Here is a 24,007-nt window from a genome sequence, read left to right on the forward strand (position 1 = left end):
GGGTGTCAGCAGTGTAAGAAATACCCCAGTGAGTTGCCACTCCTACACATAGCTCCCTGCTGTAGATTAAAGAGTAGGAGATGCTAGATGTTGTATCACCATCATAGAAGGCATGGGCCCTGTCCAGATGAGCGAACGTTCTATCCCACCTCCAGTTTGGTGGAGATGGAGCTCATTTGCAAAAGTTACCAGTTACTGTGCAATCCTGCTGGAAGCAGGTGTGTTCCCTGCCCTACCCCTTTCTCTACCAGCTTATTCATCCTCCCTGCCAGATGGCCCAATGCACAGCTGGTTTACATGGGCTTATGCGTTTTCATGGGAGTTTGAGTAAAGACTGAAGAATTTGGCTTCAATGATGTAAACTACATCCTTGGAGTTATATGTAAGACTGAAAATAGGAGATGTTTGCAATGTGAAAACTATACAGTGATTCTGGATTACAATATGAGAGTATATGTTATTGTATAATAGGGAAATGTTGATAGCTACATTTATATAATCATGTTATATTACTCTGTATACATTTAAAAAACAAACTATGTATTAAACTAGTCCTCTGTTGCTATTCTTTCCTGGAATATTTTTGTATATATCAGATTTAATTGGTGGCACAGGCACTGTCCCCAGTGCTCGGATTCATTACAAGCTATGAAGATAATCTTAAAACCTCTGGGTGTCAGAAATGCTTGAGTAGTTTTGATCTGTGGCCTTGTGCTCTTCAGGCTTCTGGCTTTATGTCTCTTCTAAATAATTCCTAAGCCTTTATATGTGTCTATATATATATTCTACAGTGCAGTGTTATCTCCATGAAAGCTACACTGATATCAGACTAATATATATATATTTTTTAATTCTTTGGTTACACTGATATCTAGTGGCAAGTTCCTGAATACACCTGAGAAGGCAGCAAAAAATCCATATTGAATTCAGATTATATTGGATTCAGAATTTTAGCAGATGACATTTCTCCCCTAAAGATTAGGCTATTTTAATTTCTATAATATGCTGTTTTTAATCAAATGTCCAGCAAAGGAGAATTTATATGTGTGATATCCATATTGTATATTATAATTGAAACTTACATTTAAGCATTGGGTAGTACAGCCAAATTACTGCACATTAACGCCGTGGTTTTCCTTTAGAATAAGGAAACTTGATGTACAGAAGAAGTTTTGTAATGATGCTAAACTGCACTTAAACATACTCATGTAATGTCACCTGGCCTGCAGATACCAGTATTTTTAACAACTGTGCTTTCATTCTAGCAAACAGTGTCTCAGTAATCTGGTGATTCATCTGCAATGCAACAATAAACGTAAGTAAATATTTCATAAGAAACTTCCACTTTAAAAATCAAATTGTTGGCTCCATAAACTTCATGTATATTGTTTGAAAGATTTTGGCAGTGAAATATAAACTGTATTTTCATATAAACAATGAAGCAGGAACATTTACAATCTTCAGTTGTTTTTAGACTTAAACATACAATGGGTGCAAACAAAAAGAAGATATCCACACCACACCCCCGCCCCCAAACTCTAGGAAAGATCAGATCCAGTTCCAGACTGGAACTTTGTATCTTGGGCACATCTTGAAATATGGCATAAATTAATTTCAGACTTCCCCTCCCCTTCCTAATTCTAGCTTGTGGAAAACGACTCATAACTCAGGAGATCGGTGCAAAGATTGTAGGTGGAAGTGATGCCAAAGAAGGAGCTTGGCCTTGGGTAGTCTCGCTGTTTTTTAATGAAAGACCTACATGTGGAGCTTCCCTCATCAGTGATGAATGGCTGGTCTCAGCAGCGCACTGTGTATATGGGTAATGTTTACTTTCTCCTTAATACATAGACCACGATGACCCTCCCAAAATGTACATGTACCCTGATGGGAAGATGCTCGTTCATAAAGCTGGGTTACAGAATGGCCCTGACCTATCAATCGGATATGCATGGGGCAACACTGCTAGCCACATAGGGTATGTCTACACTGCGATAAAAGACCTGTGGCATGGCCACTGATGGCCCTGGTCTGCTCACTTGGGCTCACAGGGCTCAGGCTGCGGGGCTATAAAATTTTAGTGTAGGCATTCAGCCTTGGGCTGTAGCACAGACTCTGAGACCCCGCAAGGGGAGAAGGTCTCAGAGCCCAGGCTCCAGCCCAAGCCTGAAAGCCTGCACTGAATTTTTTAGACCCTCAACCTGAGCCCTGCTGACATGGGCTCTGTGACTTGGTACTGCAGGTTTTTTATTGTAGTGTGGACAGACCCATAAAGTCCCATTGATGTCAATGGGAACCACATATTCACAGGGATCTCCCCTTATGGATCCTATGAAAGGGAATAGATGTGGTTGCCTTCGATAGCAGGGGACTGAACTAATTGACCCAGGAGGTATGTTCCAATCCTATATTGTTATGTTCTGATGGATCTGACTGCAGAATCAAGGCTTACATTTATGCTTTTAATAATATTCTTTTTTATTATTATTTTTGCCTCAGTAAAATGACTTTTCCGTGCTAGAATAATGTTGTTTTGCCAAATTAATTGTTTATTTTCAAAGTTGAAAAAGAATTATTTAGTGGTCCAAAGGCCCATCAGATAAATGATTCAGATTAGGTACTTGAAAATCATACCCAATAACAAAACTGTGTTCAAATGGAGAATAGCCAGAGTCAATAGAAAGTATGAGGGAAAAATTAATGTAGGTGGCTTGAGACAGTTCTGTAGGATTTTTCAAACACCTAATTTCTCTTTCTCTGTCTTCCATCCCCCAATGTATAATGTTGTGGTGGAAACTCATGTACAGCAGGGACCCAGTTTTATAAAAATGACATTACTGCTGAAGTCTGCACCAGACTAGGGAAAAACCTGAAATTAGTGATAGGTACAGTTAACAACCCAGCTCATCATTTAATTATTATGTTCCGAATTATTCATTCACCTAATAAGAGATGGAGTCCAGCTCACAGCTCCTGGAGTTCTTAGTAGCCCCACATTTCAATGACTTCAGTAAGGAGTCATTTACATCAAGAGACACTTTTTTGAAAATGGAAGGTTGTATACATTAAATATATGATACCTCATCAAGCATTTGCACTTTATCTGTAATTAATTTGGTGTCTTCATTACTCACTCAAAGCTTTCCCAATGGTGTGAGAGTAAAGAATGACATCATATCTCATAAAGGTAAATTTAGTGTTGCCTGTGTAATTATGACTCTCTGCTGTACACTATGAGAGACTGATCAAGATTTACACTACTCTACACAATTGGAATAAATCTCAATTTGTCTGAATAGATGTTTTAATCACCTCAAGTAGTCTCTATGGTGCACTACCCAGAATGTTAGGAGATGAGGTATATTTTAAAATATTTCCTACAATATGTTACCATTATGTCTATAATTAAAGTGCTGTAGAGGGGGCCAAGAATAGGAAAACATAGTGTTTAAAAAATCATGGAAGAGCTATCACTATTGTCAGAGAGTAAAATCCATTTATTTATGTCTGAATATTGGTGACATTGTGGCAGAATTTACTGAAGCCTTCTCTATCCATTGCTACCTATGAACACTCAGCAGATGACTTCCCAGTAATCTGTTACACACCATCTATTCATCTCCTCAATGATCATATCCTATTACAATGACTTGCCACCATTCCTTCTGTGATAACTGTCTCAAAGTTATTTCCATCTCTGTGCCTGATGTGACCAAAGTGCATGAGTTTGTGCCTGTTGATTTCTGACAACAAAGTCTGCTTCTCTCCAGCAATGCTCCTAACATAAACATTCCTCATCTTTTCTATCCAGGAGATATGCAAGAGTCTTTGTCAGCACCACATTTCAAGGGCTTCAGTTTTCTTCTTGTCAGCAGCCTTAATTTCCCACAATTCACATCCGTAGGTTGCTATTGAGAAAATTAAGTTTTTCACCAGTTGAAACTTTGTATATTTTAAGATTCTATATTTTTTTTCCAAAGTTTTGTTGGGGGGTCATTGCGGAGCAAACCATTCCTATATTTCTTCCAATTTCTTTAAAACAGCCTCCTTGGTTGGCTATGTATGACCCCAGATAACAGAAATCATTTACTACCTCTACATCTGGAGCATTAATTGAGGTGTTTGCTTTCATCTTGTTTTTGTTAATCATGAATTTCATTTTCACCATATTCAGAGATAGTCTGTATTCATCACTAATTGTTTTTTTACAGAAACAACTAGCAGTACTTGTGGCACCTTAGAGACTAACACATTTATTTGGGCATAAGCTTTTGAGGGCTAAAACCCACTTCGTCAGATGCATGGAATGGAAAATACAGTAGGCAGCTATATACACACAGTACTTGAAAAGATGGGAGTTGCCTTACCAAGTTGGGGATCAGTGCTAGTGAAACAATTCAATCACAGTGGAAGTGGGCTATTCTCAACAGTAGAATACCAAGGGAGGAAAAATCACTTTTGTACTGGTAATGAGGCCAATGTAATCAGGGTGGCCCATTTCAAACAGTTGACAAGAAGGTATGAGTAACAATAGGTGGCAATTAGCATGGGGAAATTACTTTTTGTAGTGACCAGTCCACTCCCAGTCTTTATTCAGGCCTAATTTGATGGTGTCCAGTTTGCAAATTAATTCCAGTTCTGCACTTTCTCGTTGGAGTCTGTTTTTGAAGAATTTTTGTTGAAGAATTGCCACTTTTAAGTCTGTTATTGAGTGTCCAGGGAGATTGAAGTGTTCTCCGACTGGTTTATGAATGTTATAATTCTTGACGTCTGATTTGTGTCCATTTATTCTTTTGCGTATAGATTGTCTGGTTTGGCCAATGTACATGGGAGAGGGGCATTGCTTGCACATGATGGCATATATCACATTGGTAGATGTGCGGGTGAATGAGCTGCTGATGGTGTGGCTGATGTGGTTAGGTCCTATGATGGTGTCCCTTGAATAGATACATAGACAGAGTTGGCAACGGGGTTTCTTGCAGGTATAGGTTCCTGGGTTAGTGTTTTTGCTGTGTGCTGTGTAGTTGCTGGTGAGTATTTGTTTCAGGTTCGGGGGCTGTCTGTAAGCGAGGACTGGACCGTCTCCCAAGGTCTGTGAGAGTGAAGGATCATCCTTCAGGATAGGTTGTAGATCCTTGATGATGTGCTGGAGAGGTTTTAGTTGGGGGCTGAAAGTGACGGCTAGTGGAGTTCTATTACTTTCTTTGTTGGGCCTATCCTGTAGTAGGTAACTTCTGGATACCCTTCTGACTCTGTCAATCTGTTTCTTCACTTCACCAGGTGGGTATTGTAGTTTTAAGAATGCTTGATAGAGATCCTATGGGTGTTTGTCTCTGTCTGAGGGATTGGAACAAATGTGGTTGAATCTTAGAGCTTGGCTGTAGACAATGGATCGTGTGATGTGGTCTGGATGAAAGCTGGAGTCATGTAGGTAAGTATAGCGGTCAGTAGGTTTCTGGTATAGGGTGGTGTTTATGTGACCATCGCTTATTTGCACTGTAGTGTCCAGGAAGTGGATCTCTTGTGTGGACTGGTCCAGGCTGAGGTTGATGTTGGGGTGAAAATTGTTGAAATCCTGATGGAATTCCTCAAGGGCCTCCTTCCCAGGGGTCCAGATGATGAAGATGTCATCAATGTATTGCAAGTGGAAGGGGCATTAGGGGACGAGAGCCAAGGAAATGTTGTTCTAAGTCAGCCATAAAAATGTTGGCATACTGTGGGGCCATGCAGGTACCCATAGCAGTGACTTGAAGGTATAAATTGTCCCCAAATCTGAAATAGTTCTGGGTGAGGACAGCATTATCGGGGATACTGTTCCTGACGGCTTGTAGTCCATCTTTGTGTGGAATGTTGGTGTAGAGAGCCTCTACATCCATAGTGGCCAGGATGGTGTATCCTGGAAGATCACCAATGGATTGTAGTTTCCTCAGGAAGTCAGTAGTGTCTCGAAGATAGCTGGGAGTGCTGGTAGTGTAGGGCCTGAGGAGAGAGTCTACATAGCCAGACAATCCTGCTGTCAGAGTGCCAATGCCTGAGATGATGGGGTGTTCAAGATTCCCAGGTTTATGGATCTTGGGTAGCAGATAGAATACCCCTGGTCAGGGGTCTAGGGGTGTGTCTGTGTAGATTTGTTCCTGTGCTTCTTCACAGAGTTTCTTGATCAGATGGTGTAGTTCCCTTCGGTAACCCTCAATGGGATCAGAGGATAATGGCCTGTAGAATGTGGTGTCAGAGAGCTGCCTAGCAGCCTCTTGTTCATATTCCGACTTATTCATGATGACGACAGCACCTCCTTTGTTAGCCTTTTTGATTATGATGTCAGAGTTGTTCCTGAGGCTTTTGTTGAAGAATAGCCACTTTTAAGTCTGTTATTGAGTGTCCACATATCTATTCAAGGGACACCATCATAGGACCTAACCACATCAGCCACACCATCAGGGGCTCATTCACCTGCACATCTACCAATGTGATATATACCATCATGTGCAAGCAATTCCCCTCTCCCATGTACATTGGCCAAACCAGACAGTCTATACGCAAAAGAATAAATGGACACAAATCAGACGTCAAGAATTATAACATTCATAAACCAGTCGGAGAACACTTCAGTCTCCCTGGACACTCAATAACAGACTTAAAAGTGACAATTCTTCAACAAAAATACTTCAAAAACAGACTCCAACGAGAAAGTGCAGAACTGGAATTAATTTGCAAACTGGACACCATCAAATTAGACCTGAATAAAGACTGGGAGTGGATTGGTCACTACAAAAAGTAATTTCCCCATGCTAATTGCCACCTATTGTTACTCACACCTTCTTGTCAACTGTTTGAAATCGGCCACCCTGATTACGTTGGCCTCATTACCAGTACAAAAGTGATTTTCCTTCCTTGGTATTCTACTGTTGAGAATAGCCCACTTCCACTGTAACTGAATTATCTCATTAGCACTGACCCTCCCACTTGGAAAGGCAACTCCCATCTTTTCATGTACTGTGTATATATACCCGTCTACTGTATTTTCCACTCCATGCATCTGATGAAGTGGGTTTTAGCCCATGAAAGCTTATGCCCAAATAAATTTGGTTGGTCTCTAAGGTGCCACAAGTACTCCTCATTGTTTTTGCTGACACAGACTAACACGGTTACAACTCTGAAACCTGTTTTTTTACAGACACCAATATTTGTTGCATTTCAATCACTATAGAGAAGCCTGGGTGTTCAGCTTCAACCAGGCTCAGAAGTATTTATATTGTTTGTAAATCAATTAATTCAGTAGACATTTGATGATTCAAAACAACTTCAGCCATAAAGCAGGTCTCTAACTAAAGTACATCCTAAACAGCTCAGCAATCAATACAGATTGTTGAGGAACAAACTTGTATTTTTCTTTTCATTTAAATGCTATGTTTCTATTATGTTCAGATAGTCTTAACTTTTGATTTTCTAGATTTTTTTTCAGCTGTAGGTTAAAAACATTTAAAAATAAGATTTCTAATGGTATGTCTACTCTGCAATCAGGAGGTGTGATTGCAGCATGTCTAGACAGACCCGAGCTAACTTTGATCTAGCTAGCTTGAGTAACAATAGCCATGAAGTTGCGGCAGCATGGGCTAGTCTTGTCCACCCCGAACCCTGAGTACATACTCAAGAAGCCACTGCCCCTGCTACAGTGGTTTCACTGCTATTGTAACTTGAGCTAGCTAAATTAAAGCTATATGTGCTGCAATCTCACCTCCCAGTTGCAGTTTAGACATATCCTCAGTCTACCATCCCCAAGGTATTTCATGCTCATAATTTTCTATCTGAGGGATGATTATTAATTGCATAGGAATTTTTAATTTCAGCGGTTTAAAAGGTCATAATAATTAATGATTCTTCCATAATTGTACTATTGTCCAAGCAATTCTGTATAAATGTATTTTTGAGCTTAATACCCAAAATGAACTGATAATTCTGTGATATGAAATTTTAGGCCACTAGTGCTGTCAGAAAACCGTAAGCAATTTCAAAAGACAATATGCTACTCCACTTAATCTGAAAAAATATACAAAGTTTGTGTATATATTCATTCTTGAGGGGATTAAAGATTAAAACAAATTATACATAGCAAATTGTTCAAGTCCTTCATTTGGTCATAAATAATTGTGAATATTCCTTGCAATCTCTAGGAGGAATTTAATACCGTCTCAGTGGAAAGCAGTGCTGGGCTTGCATACCACTTTGAATCTGACATATCCTCAAACAGTAATTGAAGAGATCGATCAAATTGTCATAAATCCTCATTATAACAAGCGCACAAAAAATAATGACATTGCTATGATGCATCTTCAATTCAAAGTGAATTATACAGGTAGGATTGTTGATCTTCTCTTACACATTTATTTACTCTGTATGAATGAATTTGAGCTCGCTCCAAGTGGACTAGTCAACCTGACTTTACTCAGTAATGATGGGTTAATGGTATAGTTGGACTTGTCCTTATAAATTAGATATAATCTTGGGAAAACCAATCAGTCCTGCGCTTGTTGGGAATTTTGCCTGAGCAAGGAAGAGAGGGTTTGGATCAATGTGCTTTTTGGTAACTGACATCACAAAAACCAGAACACTGGAAACAAGTTGAAAATAATTATTTCTCTTTCACAGATTACATACAGCCTATTTGCTTACCAGAAGCAAGTCAACAGTTTTTGCCAGGAATGAATTGCTCCATTGCTGGCTGGGGTAGAACTACAAATCAAGGTGAGTCACCACACTTTTAAAAATACCAGAAAAAATAATGAGAAAACTCTTTGTTTGATGTCAGAGATGTATTTTTTACTTTATGTTTTAAAGTCTTGAAGTGATGGGAAATCTACCACATCGCTTGGGAAGTTGTTCCAATGGCTAATTTCACTCCCTGTTAACAAAGTATGTCTTATTTCCAGTTTGATTTCCATTATCGTGTTTCTGATTGTGTGCACACAATAGAAGTCAATGTGAACTGCCTGTACATATTTGTGGGCTGGATGTGTATGTAATAGTAATACCTGCCTCTTAAATAGCAGCTTTCATCAGTATTTCTCAAAGCGATTTACAAAGGAAGTGTTGTTATAATTATTTTGCAAGTGGGGAAACTGAGTCACAGAGTGGTGAGATGACTTGCCCAATATCACCCGGCAGGTGAGTGGCAAAGCCACAGCCAAAACTAAGGTATCCTGAGTCCCAGTCTAGTGCTCTCTTCATTCAGTCACCTTCTGTAACATTAAAGGTCTCTAAAAAGGTCATATACTGTGACTGTTTTTTTCCCATTCACTATAATGGAGTACTCTTTATAAGGAAAAAAATGTCCATTATTTCCCTGTTTCTGTAGATGTAAGGCTGAAATCCTGCCTTTCACTCCATTTCATCTTGCCTAAGCAACATAGGATGCAGAGAGAAATAAAATTCAGATCCAGATTTTGAACATCCCAGCCTTCAGGAGCATTTGGGTGCAAGAAGTTGGTTCCAGTCCTCTAGAGGAAGGCCATTTTCATAAAATCTGATTATCCAGTTTGGATGAGCACCATGCAGTTCATATGCCATACCACAAGCCCGTCAGAAGTGAGGGAAAGAAAAGGGGACGTCAGCTGTTGAGAGACTTCAGCGAGGGAAGGCTGTTTATCTAAACTTTTAAAAATTAAAAAAAATATTTAGGCCCATTTGAGACAAAAGGCTGAAATTCAGGCCCAGTGTTAACATTTCTGGGGTCGTTTGCCTGTTCTTAACAAAGATCCCATATTGTCATGGCCGGGTTGTGGGCAGTCAGACCTGGTAGTCAGAGCCAGAGTCACAAGAGAGGAGTCAGGTTCAGGAGACAAACTGGAGGTCAGAACCATGAATCACATGCCAGGAAATCAAGTCAGAGGAGCAGGATGGCACACAGTCCAGAACAGGGTGAAGCCCAGTTGTTTGGATAGCTTCCTGTGTCTGCTGCCGGACCAGCAGGCTAATCAGCTGCTCCAGGACTCCACCAAAAGTACTGAAAGGGCAGAGCTTCAAACTGGGGCTGGGCTTTTTGGATCCAAGGTAAGCAAGTCTTAGTAGGCTGCCAGATGGAGGGTTGGAGTATGGCTGTTCCTATAAACTCTGGAAACCCAGGTTTATGACTTGTGGGTCATGACACATACATGCTGCCATGCCCTAATGTATCCAACCACATCAATGACAGAGAATTCTCACGAACATGTTTTCGGTGGCAAACATTTTTAACTGTCCCAAATGATTATTTTAAAATTTAGTGAGCAATTGTTCCTGCCTGAGATAATGTTGCCAAAATTTCAGCCTGCAACCAATCTTTATGTTCCTTTCATAAACCCACCCAAAATAAAAAAATTGCCATTTAAAAATGAACACACCCTGAAATGTATTTATACTGTACTTCATAACAAAGCAGATTTTCACTTTTCAGAGATTGTTATTGCAGACGGAGCCAAATTCTGTCCTGAGACAAAGGAGGTTGCACAGGGGAATCTGATGGCAGAATGTAGCTCATAGAATATTATTACTGGTAAAGATGCATCCAGAGGATGAAATGCAGCTTGAGTGTTAGAGCCTAGGCTGAATTTCCAGGGCTGAGAATTTACATTTTCATTTGTAAATCAAGCATATTGATCTGGTGTCACAGAGCAATAAACATGGAACAACTCTGCCATTTTTGCTGAGCTACTTTCAGAGTACAATTGCACCGTAAAACTTTGGTTAATAATTAATAACATACATTAGTGTAAGGGGTTAAAATGACCAACTGAAAATCATACAATGTACTCAAAGAATCTGGATAGTCGAAGCCACGTTTTTAATTGGTCCTTAGATCCATGCATAATAATATTCATTTATTTTAATGGTCTTCATTAAGTTATTTGAAAAACAAAATTTAGTTGTGATCCCTATTATAAAAGCTCAGGATTTCACTCACTACTGTTTACTCAAGAATAACTCCAATGACTGTGGAGGAAGCGGGGGTCTAGTGCACAGCACACTGGACTGGGACTCAGAAGACCTGTATTCAAATCCTAGCTCAGCCTTATTTCTCTTTGTGATCTTGGGCAAGTCATATAATATACCCTCTGCCTCAGTTCCCCATCTGTAAAATAGAGTTAATATATTCTACCTCGCAGAGGATAAAATCCATTAATGATAGTGAGCCAGGCCCTTCTAAATTTCTAGATACATTTTAGTGGAGTATAAACTGATATAATGACATGGCAACCCAGGCCCTCGATAGTGTTGTGTAATGAGAGTGAAATATCTGAATCACTAAGAATAATGGCTGTTGTTTATGCTATGCATTTTGATCAGTTTGATTGTGTAAACTCTGTATTTTGATAAGGTTCCACTGCAAACATATTGCAAGAAGCAGAGGTCCCTCTTATTACAAATGAGAAATGCCAACAAAAGATGCCAGAATATAATATTACAGAGAATATGATGTGTGCAGGCTATGATGAAGGAGGAGTAGATTCCTGTCAGGTAAGTAAAAACAACCCATTTGCATTGCTAATATTATATTCCTTCTAATTACTGAACAGCTCACTGGTTGGTCCTCTGATCATTAAAAGCTAGCCACTCACTGTCAGAATATAATTTCTACTCAGAGATTTACATATTTCATACTGTAACAAGCTACATGCTTTAAAGATTACAAGCTATTTTGTGCCTCATAGACTTTAAGGCCAGAAGGGACTTTTCTGACATAAAAAAACCACTAGAGGGCAATATGGGGTGTTGGAAGTGCCACATATTAAAATAAAATAAATGGAGATGTCCCTTCCAGTTGATAGGATCTTGAAAGGTCATCAAATCCAGCCCCTTGCCTTCACTAGCAGGTCCAAGTACTGATTTTGCCCCAGATCCATAAGTGGCCCCCTCAAGGATTGAATTTACAACCCTGGGTTTAGCAGGCCAATGCTCAAACCACTGAGCTATCCCTCACACAGTTTCTGGTCTACAATCTCCTCAAGAGGAAGAGATGTTTGTGGGTGGAAATGTGAGGTGCAAGGCTTAAATACCAAGCTGACACAAGCCTAAGAAATACTTTAGATAGATGGATGGAGAGCAGTAAGGGGGCATTACCTTCAAACATTTAGATTCCATGGATCCTCAAGAAATGGAAGCTCCAACAACTTGGAGGAACTGCCCTTCTCTGTGACAAGATAACACTGTTGCTCTCTTATGGTCTTCCTGTCCACTAGCAGCAGAGCTTCCTAAGGAGCCATTGTCCACCCCAGCGCAGCCTACAATGCACTCCCTCTCTATGGGGAGGCAGGTACCATTGAATGTTACTTAGTTCTGCTTCTAGCGGCATGAACTCTCTGTTTTTGCTAACTGTTTTCATCACATTCTAATGAGAGCATGCTACATAATGTGGTTCTCACTGGATCTACCCTGTGCTGCTTCTGACTTGTGCCCCATAACTGCAAGACTAGACCAAATGAAGTCACCTTAAGGGAGTTACAGCAGACGCTCAGAAAAAAAGGAGGTCATACCGCGTTGACTCCACTCTGCACTCCTTAAGCTTGTGAGGCTTTCCCTACTTGTTTTGCTTTTATTTGCATCCCCTTATGCCCCACTGAAGAGGGAAGAGCGAGACCTTAATATTATACAGAGTGCAAGAGATCAGTGTTATAATCAATGACCAAAGAACCATGAATTAGGAAGGATATAGCAAGCATAGACAGCCTGTAGGTTGCTGACAGAGTGAGAGAGCTTCTGCAGCTGCTCTGCAGGCTTTGAGAGAGAGATTTTATTTCCCCCAGACCTTTTTCAGAAGTCCCCTGTGCAAAGCCCGTTTAATCAGGATTTGTGCAGGGTAAGAGCATACAACCTAAAGTTGATAAGTAAAACAATTCAAAGGGTTCTACTATGCTTCATGATTGATACAGTTCATGACTGACAGGTGTCTAAGAGCTTAAGATCACGTTATGTTTAAAAAAATCAGTAAACAGTGTTCTCTTTTGAGTATTTCTTCATGTGGATCCCCTTCTGGGCACATCGGGAGCATGTGCACCAAAATTGGGATACACACAGACAAAACAGCTTGAAGATCCAAAGTTACTTAAAATAGAAAGCAGTTCTTTTTTTAACTCTTGAATTTCAATATTGCAGGGAGATTCAGGAGGGTCCCTGATGAGTCAAGACAATAACAGGTGGCTTTTGGCAGGTGTGACATCCTTTGGCTATCAGTGTGCATTGCCCCAGCGTCCTGGAGTGTATGTTCGAGTCACACAATTTGTGGACTGGATAAAACAATTCATACGTTAGCTTGACTTCAAAAACCAAAATAGAATGTAAAAACAAATATTAAGCAAGATTATAATATACCACATAGCATTCAGAACTAATGATGAGAGAAACTGAATAAAATCCTGTCATTCAAAGTGAGATTTAGACATAAACAAACTTTTGGGAGGAAAACATTAAATATTAAGAAAACTCTGTCATGTCAGAAAGCAATATTTCAAAACAGCAGCTGTCTCTTTTGCCACTGGTTCTTACCACTTTACATTGACAGCTATATGAGATATGGTTTTACTATTTGTCCACCTTACAGACCTATTAAAAAATGCCAATGCCCAGTACATTATGGAAACCTGCACAAAGATTTAGAAGGAGTAAAATCTGTGATTTGCAAAGGATACGCTCTTTATTGAGTAACAGCTATATAAATTATTAATCCCAGTTTTTCAGGGTTTTTATGCTTTCCTTCCCAATGTCCATTCCAATTTCAATGCATAGGGAATTTTGTTTAATAATCCCATACATCAAAATGGGGCTCTACCCTAACTGTTTATGAGATCATGAGAGCTCCTTTGTTTCTATTACAAACAGTTTTGGAATAAATTTTATACATGGAGATGGCGTGCAAATCAATCTGGCTGCTTTATAATGCGATAAACTGACCTGGGGCCAATTTTTTCCCTGGTGTCACTGTTTTGGAATGAATGAAGTTACACCAGGGATGAACACAGTACCTTTTTTTATTATTATTTCTGGCAAACATCCTGGAAATTACTGCTAAGCTATCTAATTATAGATAGACGCTTGTGCACACAAAAACCAAACTCTTCTGTTATAAACTGTAATGCTCTTAAAAGCATCTAACAATAAACATCCTCAGCCAATTTTGCAAGGAAAATAAACATGCCACTCTAGTTGCTGCTTGGTATATTACGTGTTTACTTTCAGTCATCAGTACAAAGGACTTTAAAAGAATGTTTTGGATTGTTTTGTTTTGGATTGTTTTGTTTTAACAATTAGGGTGAATCACCCACTAGAGGACTTCAATTGTGTAAAATATTAAATAGTCTGACTGTTTTAATTTCTTGGGTTCTTCTCCAAATAAAACTTTTTCTAAATGTAAACATAAATAACTGTGTACTCACAATTTATGTATTTTTGTATCTAATGATGTAATCATTCTAGTGCAGTGGCATGTTCCATTTGTTTCTGCTCAGTGCCTGCTATAGAACAATTAAAATCTAATTAATTCCACGGTGTTACATAAAAGTCCAAAAAGAATTGTAATTATTTATATAGACACATGTAATGATGCCCATTGCCTAGGTGCCTTCCATCACTGAATACAGCTATTAACAAGGGCAATTAAATCTTCAGAATAAGAGTCTTGTAGACCTCATCCCTCTCTCCCCCCACTCCTTGCTATTAACATGAAGTAATGCTAGGCCTTACTCAGTCTGGCCTTATACTGTGCCTGGAATCTTGCCAGACAATCAACCTGATTTTCTGTTGCCCCCACCTCGTGCCATCATTTATGCCAGTCTAAAGTGCTGCCATTCTGGTTTGACTCAAGCAGACCACAAACGGGAGATGTGAGAGGTGTGGGCTCTCCAGTGAAAAGGGCCAGTGGCCCACTCTGGGGTGTCTTGCTGTACAAGGTGATCCAACAAGAGTGACCAAGTAGATCCTACCCCTCTACCCCGACCAGGACAAAATGATTGTGAAAGATCACAACCAATACTATGAATTGCACCAAGAGGCAAATAGATAATCAGTGCATAGCAGTAGGATTATAACAACTCACCTCACCCAATAGTGGACCCACAGATTTCCATGCTGGTTGAAGTTCCACAATCCTTTTCAAAGGCAGTCTCAAACCAAGCACATGGCAGTAATCTAGCTTTGGGATTACAAAACCATGGATTGCTGTGACCATGATATGAAAGAATGTAATGACAAGGAGTCTCTTCTCCCATCAATAGAAAATTCAGAACTTTAGCACCAACAGACATTACCAGCATAAATCCGTGCACCTCTCTGGGAGAATAGCTGCCCAAAATGGGCTTAAATATATATGCAGAAGAACGATTTCTTTCTATCATTGCTAAAGTACAAGCCATTGCTGTCCCCTTTGGTTTTGAATCAATCATTAAGATGATCTGGAAAAAAAATTAATGTCAAAGTCAAAAACTCCAGCTTTTCCAACTAATAGTGGAACTTTTTTTCCACATTCCGATTCTACTTTTCTTCTTTCTAATGAAACACAGCCCCCGAGACATACAGTGCATTCTGTACCAAATTCAAAGTTTGATGTGAGTGAAGCAATTGTTAAAATGTTTTAAACATTTTTATTCGTAGTTAAAATCATGTGAAATAAGTTTGCAATTAGTAAAAAAATTAAGGTGTCGATTATTACTGTAGATTTTTCTAATGTCCTTATATTCAGTGGAAGATGCACTTTCAGAAAGTTAATCGCTGGTGTAATTTACAATGGACAGTACTATGTGTCACATTACCATAAATGCTGTAAGTTTTACTCCATTAATGATTTACAACAGCCAGAATCATTAGAGGCCCTAGTTGCTGGAAAACTTGCTTTCCAGAAACATGGCAACATGTTTCCATTTTTTCATTGCATAGTTTTGAATCCCAAATGCAAGCAGCAGGCACTCAGATGCACATGAACTACAGATTTGTTGGGTGCAGCATTAATTCAGACATTAATAAGCCATCCATAGGCCTGTAAAACTTCCCTTTTTAAAATATTGTTTGTGCATAAAGCATATGCTCCTGAGTGAGATATCTATAGGACTAGGGTCAGAAACATACATTTTACTCAGTCCCTTCTATCTAGATAGAACAGGTGTGGCCTCCTGAGTGAAGTACTTTCCTATTATGAGATTTCTCTCTCTCAAAAAAAAGTCTCCATACAGTTAAAATAACAGATAAAGTCTCCATCTGTTAAAATAACAGATAAAGCCTTTAAATCATATTGTGTCCTTACTACCTTTAAATATGCAAGCAACATGGACTATTTTAGAAAAAATCTCAGGTCATTTTGCATGCTCTTGGAAGCTGTGAAAAAGGCAGAAAAGGAAGTTATGGGATTGAGCAGGTTCACGTTGCTGAGATGCTAACTGATTCAAAGAACTGATAGTACAGTGTTCTTTTGGAGCTGTGGCTGGTGCTTCTGGCAAATAGCCAGGACAATTATGGAGGCGGAAGAAGGCATTTCTTTAGGAGGTGACATAAGTTTTCAAACACCTAACCTGAGAACAATAGAATCCTTACTCTTTCTTTCTATCTTCTCTTCTCCTCTTCTGCTGCGGCTGCTTCTCTGCCCTCTGCCTCTTTGTGAAAACAAAAGAGGCGGGAGAGGGCTGAGCAGAATGGAATGTGACACAATAAGTCAAGTCATATATCTAACCTCCCCTCCTCAATTCTGACCAGCTTAGACCACAGATGTGATGGATATCCAGAACTGCTTGACTTTTGATGGCATCTCTTCTGTTAACTATGGAACATGCCATATAATTACCAACAGTCTCACTGCTGGATTCTAAGAGTGACAGCACTTCTGCCCAGGGAAACCTTGGGAACTATTGGTATTGCCCAATTGCTATGCACTCTCTTTGCAAATGAAAAGGTGGTTCTTCTCTCTTCCTCATGGCTTCACAATTGGTCCTTCACTCCCCCCACCACCTGCTGCCCTCCCTCTCTGTGTGCTCCAAAGAGTTAATTTTAAAAATAAATAAAATACAGAGAAAAAAGAACAGTACTTATACACATAAGGGATTTGTGTATATGATGCATACAAGTATCATCCCTGTAAAAGAAGGCATTCTAAGAGCTTTGAGAGTTACAGGTTTCCCTAAGGAAACAATTTTGTTTCAGAGACTCAGGCCCACGTAAGAAGTCTCCTGAGCCACTCCAAGACATTAAGCTGAATCCTGGCCAGCTGCTGGCCCACTGCATCATTAAGTTTATTTTTGCATTATTTGTATTTATGTATAATTTTATTTTCTTCTAAATGATTTTTCAAGTTCCTTTAGCCCTTTTGTCTGGAGTTATGGAATGTCTTGAGACAGGGCTCATGGAAACACATCTTCTCCCCAATCCAGTGTATACAGATGAATAACAAACTTGTGACTATTGGGACAAAATATCCCTGTTACCACTAAGTCCACAGTCTAAGCGACCCTTTTTCTGAGATACAGGAACCTGAAGGCCTTCACATAGCAAGTGTTACCTGTTAATTCCCTCTCCTCCTTGCCACTTCAACATAGTTTTCCAGACTGATTGCTGCTGCTAACTGCCCAACATTCCCTGTTACTCATTAGCCTGTGGGACAAAGAACTTGAAGGGAAAAGGTACTTGCATTCTCCAAACCTCCATGTGGAAACTCCTCCTCTGTCACGGACATTGTGTTGATCACAATATATATTGGTATGTCCTGAAGTGGTCATTTCAAGCAGAGAGAAATGCAAAGTAGTGAGAGCATATGGGACTTATTAAATCTTCATTCCCCCAACATCACCACCCCATTTTTTTCAATAAGTTGTTGTTTCTTTAAAATCTTGGATGTCTTTCTAACTATTGTTTACAACACGCATCCTCAAGAAAGACATCTCTCTCTTCTTCTGTGTTAGCTGGGTTCAGCAGTCTTCAGGTAAGTAGGAAGTATGGACTCTGAGGTCATACAGGATCATGCTTTCTTTGTTATAATAATTAAAGAGAAAAGTCAAGTAATGGATGGGGAGAAGGTAAAACCAGGAGAGAGGTTCCAACAGACGGGGAAGATGTATAAATAACACTAGGAAGGGAAATAGTGATCTGAGTTGTAAAAGAGGGTTGTTATCCAGAAAAGGAAGTAAGCACAACCTATAGAATAATGCTAATTCTGATGTCGAGTGTCTGAATGTCTTCAAACGTGCACTAGCAATGGTATTGTGAGGTTATTGTGGGTTTTTCATTTTTCTTTATCATAAGAGAAGTCAATGGAAAACTTACCTCTGAACTTTAAGAAACAAAATTTAACAGCTGACCCAACTTTTTTTCTAAATTCTGATTCTAATTAACAGACAACACCATATTTATGAGGGACAAAGATAATTGGTGTGAAACCAAGGACAAAATAAAAAAGAATGGACATTAATGTCATTAAAAATGCCTAAAAGTACAGAATTTAAAGATACTAACACCATCAGAGTATCACCATGGCATATTAGGAGAAAGCAATTTTCTTGTAATATCTATATTAATATATCAATGTTACTTAAAAATATGTGTTTTCTTGTGTGATTCTAAAATGCATTATTACTAGCAAAAGCTATTCGCTCCTGTTTTTTATAATCTTTCGACTTTCATTTTAATCATAATTTTTATATAAAAGATTCACTGACATCTCAGACTTTATACTACAGTGATACTTATCATTTTTGTCTTTTCAAAGGAAATAAAAATTAATATAGTTCCAGTATAGCTATTAAAGGCTGCATTTAAATCATATCTTATGGTTGGCAGAATGATTTATGTCCACTCTGGAGAAATGTATCAAAAAGATATGGCCATCCGCTAGCAAAGTACACTCATTATGCAGCATCAAGTGATTTTCCTGAATACTTGAATTTTGCCACTGCAGATCAATATCACAGCATTGGAAACTGTCTCTGCTAATGAGCATGAGCTACAGGATAAAAATAAAATCTGTGCCTAAAGAATGAAGAGCGGTCTTGAAAATGTGCAAATAAATAACTGAGCAATCCATTTTTATCAAATATTTATGCAAAGATAAATTATTTTGTTACACTGTAAATTTATGTCCATTCAATTTACAGTACATCAACTAAAGTAGAATGTATGAGGGACTACAGGAAATAAAAATGTTATGATTACTACAAACAATTTGAAAACTGACACATATTGTAGATATTTCCCCCTATAAACTTCAAATGCATTGTCCATTCCATTGCTCAGTTGTAGCCGAGTTACTTCCCTTAGCAAAATAGACACATCCTCTTTCTTTATTTAGCATGACATGTTTCATTTAATTAATAATCAAATGTTACATACAAAAATGATCTGAATAGTTGCCTCAAGGGGGAGCTTACAGTTCATCTTGCTGATCCATTGCAATCTCAAGCCATTCCAAGCTAATGTGCTGAGATGACATTATAATAGAGCCCGACTGTAAAATATTATTTTTGCTTTGTTTTCAGTCATTAAATTGTTATACCTCCATGGTACTGTCCTTCCTGGGGTTCTTTGAAATCCATAATGTGGACTGGTTTGGGCTGGTTTTTGTTCTTCCTTTACTGAAAAATAAAAATATAAAATAATTTCAATTCATTTGATCCCTCTGTGGCTCAGATTTAGGATGCGGCTAGGTCAGGGTATGTCAGACTTGCATCCATCCATTAATTCAGAGTTGCCTCTGTTATTGATTTAATGTAGTTTCCCCTCCTACAATAAAGTTATACACAAGCTCTGCCTAAATGCATCACCACAGTGATCAGCAAAGGCAAAGAAGCCACTAAATTATGTTTGAAAGGAGGGTAAATTACATTGTCTCCCTGTAGACTTAGATTGTCTATGCTGTACTATATTGTTTAGGTTCAGATTTTGCCACCCTTCCTTGTGTTAAGCAGTATCTTATGCTGAGAGAAGTCCCATGGCAAGGTTTTCTTCAACATGAACAAGTAGGACAAAATCTTTCCTTTAGGACTTGATCAATTTTCTACTGAAATCAATGGGCATTGGAGAAGACCCTTAGCGATGAACTGACCACAGTAGAAAAGTCCTAATTATGGCTGGCCAAAATTTTTTCCATCAACATTGTTTTGTTCATGGAAAATTTGGGTATTGAGTAATAAAAAGTGTTTACTTTCCACTGAAAAACATTATTTTTCATCAAAAAAAGGAAGTCTGAAAAAGTCAATTCTGAAATGCCGCCACAGCACCTCACATTCCCATTCTCTTCTGTGGGCTGGGATCCCCAGCCAGACTTCATCTTGCATGATATATTGTGGCCAACGACGTCCAGGATGCACCTCAACCATGTGACTGACATGATGCATCACTTCCCCTCACCCAGAGGTGCATCCTGGGAGATGATGTCAGATCAGGAAGCCCAGATTTTACAGGACAATGGGTGCAAACTACAATGCCTATGTGACACCATGGCAGCAGTTCAAAATCAAAACGCTTTGGTTCCCAGACATAATATTTCAGTTTTTTATTTTTTGCCAAAGGGGCTGGGGGTAATTGGAGTAATTTAAAAGATTCCCATTTACTTCAGTGGGCTTTGGAGCTGGGCTGTATGCTTCCAACTTTACTCCCGTTTTACACTAGTGAATCCAGCCCATTTTGTTCATTTATGTCTGAGGTACCCTGAATGGAAAGTCATCTAAGCAAAAAGCAGTTAAAAATATGCACTCTCCAATATAACATGTCTAAATATCATGGATGAGAACCTCAGTTGCTGTATATCTCCAATGAGTTCAATGAAGCTGTGGCTATTGACACTAGCGGAGGATCTGACTCTGCATGCAATTTCCAGGAATAATGTTAAGTAAGGAGCAATAAATAGTTTGAGGATATTGTCTAAAATTGTTGCTTTGACTGTGAAATACAATCATAGAAACTGAGACATATACCAGGTTGGAATTTAAACTTTCTGCAAGGCATTCAGATGATAATGGAGATGGGTCTGTGAAGCAGTTTCTCCTTGCTTCCCTGGAAGAAAGGAAAGGGAGAGCATCTAAGCATGAATGAGCTGATTGTTGCTACTAATTACAGGAGAGATGCTCTGCTTCCCTTTACTACTACCCTGTAAGAACCCAAACCAGCCAAAACTGTCCATGTTCTTCCAAGATAAGCAAGTCCTGGAAGACCATGGATTATGGCTCCACAGCAAGCTAACCTTTCAGAGGAAAGGTCATCCTCCCATGAAAGCCTACAAAAGAAAAAGGGAGAAGAAGAGACTGATTTGTAAGTTGGGAACTTCCTTTCAGGGTAGAACTCCTCACATAAAGCACTGGAGTTCCCAAATACTTGTGCTCTGCTCTTGATCATGACTGTACCTGCCTTGATACTTACCTAGAAGGCTAATCCCACTGTTGGTGAGATATATCTCCTAATCCTTACAATGTTATGGATGGGCGCCCTTCATCACAATCTTCATGGAATCTACCAAGACCCTGTTGGTCAGCGTTGGAATCACAGTGGTTGTATGTAGGAATGGATTTGCCTGACGTGTTACTATTGCTGAGGTTGGGAAATACAAATCTTCCACTTCTTTATATGGAAGTGCACGTCATTAGGATACCTTACATGTTCCAATGTAGGTCTCATGCATCTGGAGGGATAGGATTACTAAATAACTGTGTGATGCCAGGGAATACCGCAGTGATAGTTTACATAAATATCAGGAGATTGTTTCCCATTTGGGGCATTATTTTTTTAAAAGTTTCAGAAATTGCTTACCTTTTATTTTGTTTTCTGTTTCACAAGGAAGAATTAAAACTGAAACCCACCAAAAAAGAGAAAATTAAGCCTTCCAAATTTTAAAAAATCTAAAAGAAAGCCCACATGGAACATCGCCCCATTTTACTACAGAAACTCTTCCATCGGCTATTCCCTGGGTCCTCAGAGTTGTTAATAATCCTGCCTTCCCACCAAAGCTGACATTCAGGGGCAGAGGAGTGCCATGAATGAAGTACTAGCATCACAGTCATATGTACGTGCTTGGGAGGAGGGAGACACCACCGCCAATCAATATGCTACAAAAGTGCTGACTACTACTGTCAAAACAGATGCATTCTTAAATGTTAGCGGCTGTGATTTCAGTGCTGAGTGCTGGAATCCAGGTAATTACGCTGCCCATAAACATGTTTGTTTTTGTAAAGTTCTTCTGCTCTGGTGGCGTCTTTCTTGCTCTTCCTGGATGGCTAGTGAATCAAGACTTATCAGTCTGCTACCCCTTTAAGTTTTTCTCCTAACAACTTATGCCCATTCAGCCAGGGAAGAATTCACTCTTTGTGCAGAAAGTTGGGGGAGGTGGGGTGCTCCTTCTGCATGCTCCATGTCAGTGAAGCCTCCCAATGTCATTCCCAAGAAACCAGTTCCAAAATAGATTGTGATCAGGCTGCAGGAAGTAAGGGAAAATTGCAACAGTAGAGGCAGAAAAAACTGTCCTCTTTGGAACTGGAAAAATTCCTTATGGCAGCATAGTGTGTTTTAAGGGATCTGTGGCTCTACATTAGGCCAGAGCCTTTTCATTGGTGAAAAGCCGTGAACATGAATTTTCAGCTGTCAGATATAAGTAAATTGCTTGGATTTTCAGGGACAACAAGATGCATACAGTACAACTGAGAAGGAAGCAAGGGAGAGATGTAAGCATTCTTTATGTATGAAGAGCTTGCTAATGGAAACCTGAATTCATCATTATAAGACAATTAAATTCCAGTGTATTGAAAGTATTTACCTTTTGTTTAGCATCTGGAAACAGCACGTACCAAAAGCCACTAATATCAACAACAGCAGTGGTATGGTTGGTATAACAACATAAATTAAATTTGGAATTATACCTACAAGGAAAAAAAGTCTCTCATTAGTACGTACTGTATTGAAAGATGCTGTCCCATCTCACTATATCTATCTATCTGCCCACATAGTTCAATTCTGAATTCCTTGTGTAGAAAGACTGCTAATCAATTTTAAAGGAAGATGTGAATATATTAGGAATATAAGAATAAGCCCCCAATATTTTATGAAAATGATGTCCAGAAGGTGCATACTGTAGTTTTCCTTATAAGATTCATATCTCATTATACTTACACTGCAGCAAAAATATACACTCAATTACATGCTATGGGCTGAATAATCACAGCTCTTATTCAACCATGCAAGGGAGTAAGAGAGCATAAGCCCCAGGTCCACTCCCCACTCCCATTCCCATTTACAGCTCTCATGATTGTGACTCTTTCTGGCTGAGAGGGGGAGAGCAGGAGCTACTCATCTGACCCACTCTGCAGTGAAAAAATGGAAAGGAATGGATGCAGGGGTCGGCAACGTTCGGCACGCGGCTCGCCAGGGTAAGCACCCTGGCGGGCCGGGCCAGTTTATTTACCTGCTGACGCGGCAGGTTCGGCCGATCGCGGCCCCCACTGGCCGCGGTTCGCCATCCCGGGCCAATGAGGGCGGCGGGAAGCCGCGGCCAGCACATCGCTTTTCTTGGCAGTTTTTCAGATGCTCTCAACCTAGAGATGATCCTTCCTGATAGGGGTTGGGGCACATGGGGAACCTTGCTGTACCTTGGGGCTATTGGGTAGATAACACAACACTTCAGTCCCTAGAACTATCAATCTGGCACCTTTTGTGAGCACTAAAATTCAGTTTCTAAAGAGAAAACAAGTGTCTTATGTTTGTGTTAGACTATTTTACACATCTCTGGCTTTGACTGTATCAGAGATATTTGAGGCCTGATCCTGTAATCAGATCCACAGTGGCAGAACCCTGTGCCCTGGTAGAGACCCATTGAGTTCAGTGGGGCATTGGTGAGGGGCAAAGGTCTGGTCCAGGTTCATGCAGATCCAATTGCAGTGCTGAAGACACAGTAGCAATATTTGAAATAATTGAGTATTTCCTCCTCCCTGGCTTTCCTCCCAGAAAGCCAATCACAGCCATTGATTCCTGCAAGCACAACTAAGAGACACTGATCAAAAGTCTTGAATTATTAGTCAAAGGTATTGTG

The 24,007-nt window shown here is 39.5% G+C and overlaps 2 protein-coding genes across 5 annotated transcripts in view; one reads left to right on the plus strand and one right to left on the minus strand.

Moving 5' to 3' along the window:
* Positions 1–13,326, plus strand: part of TMPRSS15 (transmembrane serine protease 15) — a 91,209-nt gene extending 77,883 nt beyond the window's left edge. Inside the window, 6 exon segments of the mRNA XM_026652663.1 lie at positions 1,266–1,315; positions 1,645–1,819; positions 8,169–8,350; positions 8,644–8,739; positions 11,348–11,487; positions 13,123–13,326. Of these exon segments, the coding sequence (XP_026508448.1) occupies positions 1,266–1,315; positions 1,645–1,819; positions 8,169–8,350; positions 8,644–8,739; positions 11,348–11,487; positions 13,123–13,278 (799 nt within the window). The 3' untranslated portion in view covers positions 13,279–13,326.
* A 5,718-nt stretch (positions 13,327–19,044) lies between these two features.
* Positions 19,045–24,007, minus strand: part of CHODL (chondrolectin) — a 44,027-nt gene continuing 39,064 nt past the window's right edge. For 2 of the 4 annotated variants that reach the window (XM_026652500.2, XM_026652496.2), the window contains 2 exons: positions 22,739–22,841; positions 19,045–19,568 (listed from right to left, as the gene is read on the minus strand). In XM_026652500.2, the coding sequence (XP_026508285.1) occupies positions 19,484–19,568; positions 22,739–22,841 (188 nt within the window). In that variant the 3' untranslated portion in view covers positions 19,045–19,483. Of the gene's footprint in view, positions 19,569–20,909; positions 20,989–22,738; positions 22,842–24,007 lie in introns of all 4 variants that reach the window. The other 2 variants (XM_026652498.2, XM_026652501.1) reach the window with 2 other exon arrangements.

This window comes from Terrapene carolina, unplaced genomic scaffold (genome assembly GCF_002925995.2).
Source record: "Terrapene carolina triunguis isolate 2854851 unplaced genomic scaffold, T_m_triunguis-2.0 Scaffold38, whole genome shotgun sequence".
NCBI lineage: Eukaryota > Metazoa > Chordata > Testudines > Emydidae > Terrapene > Terrapene triunguis.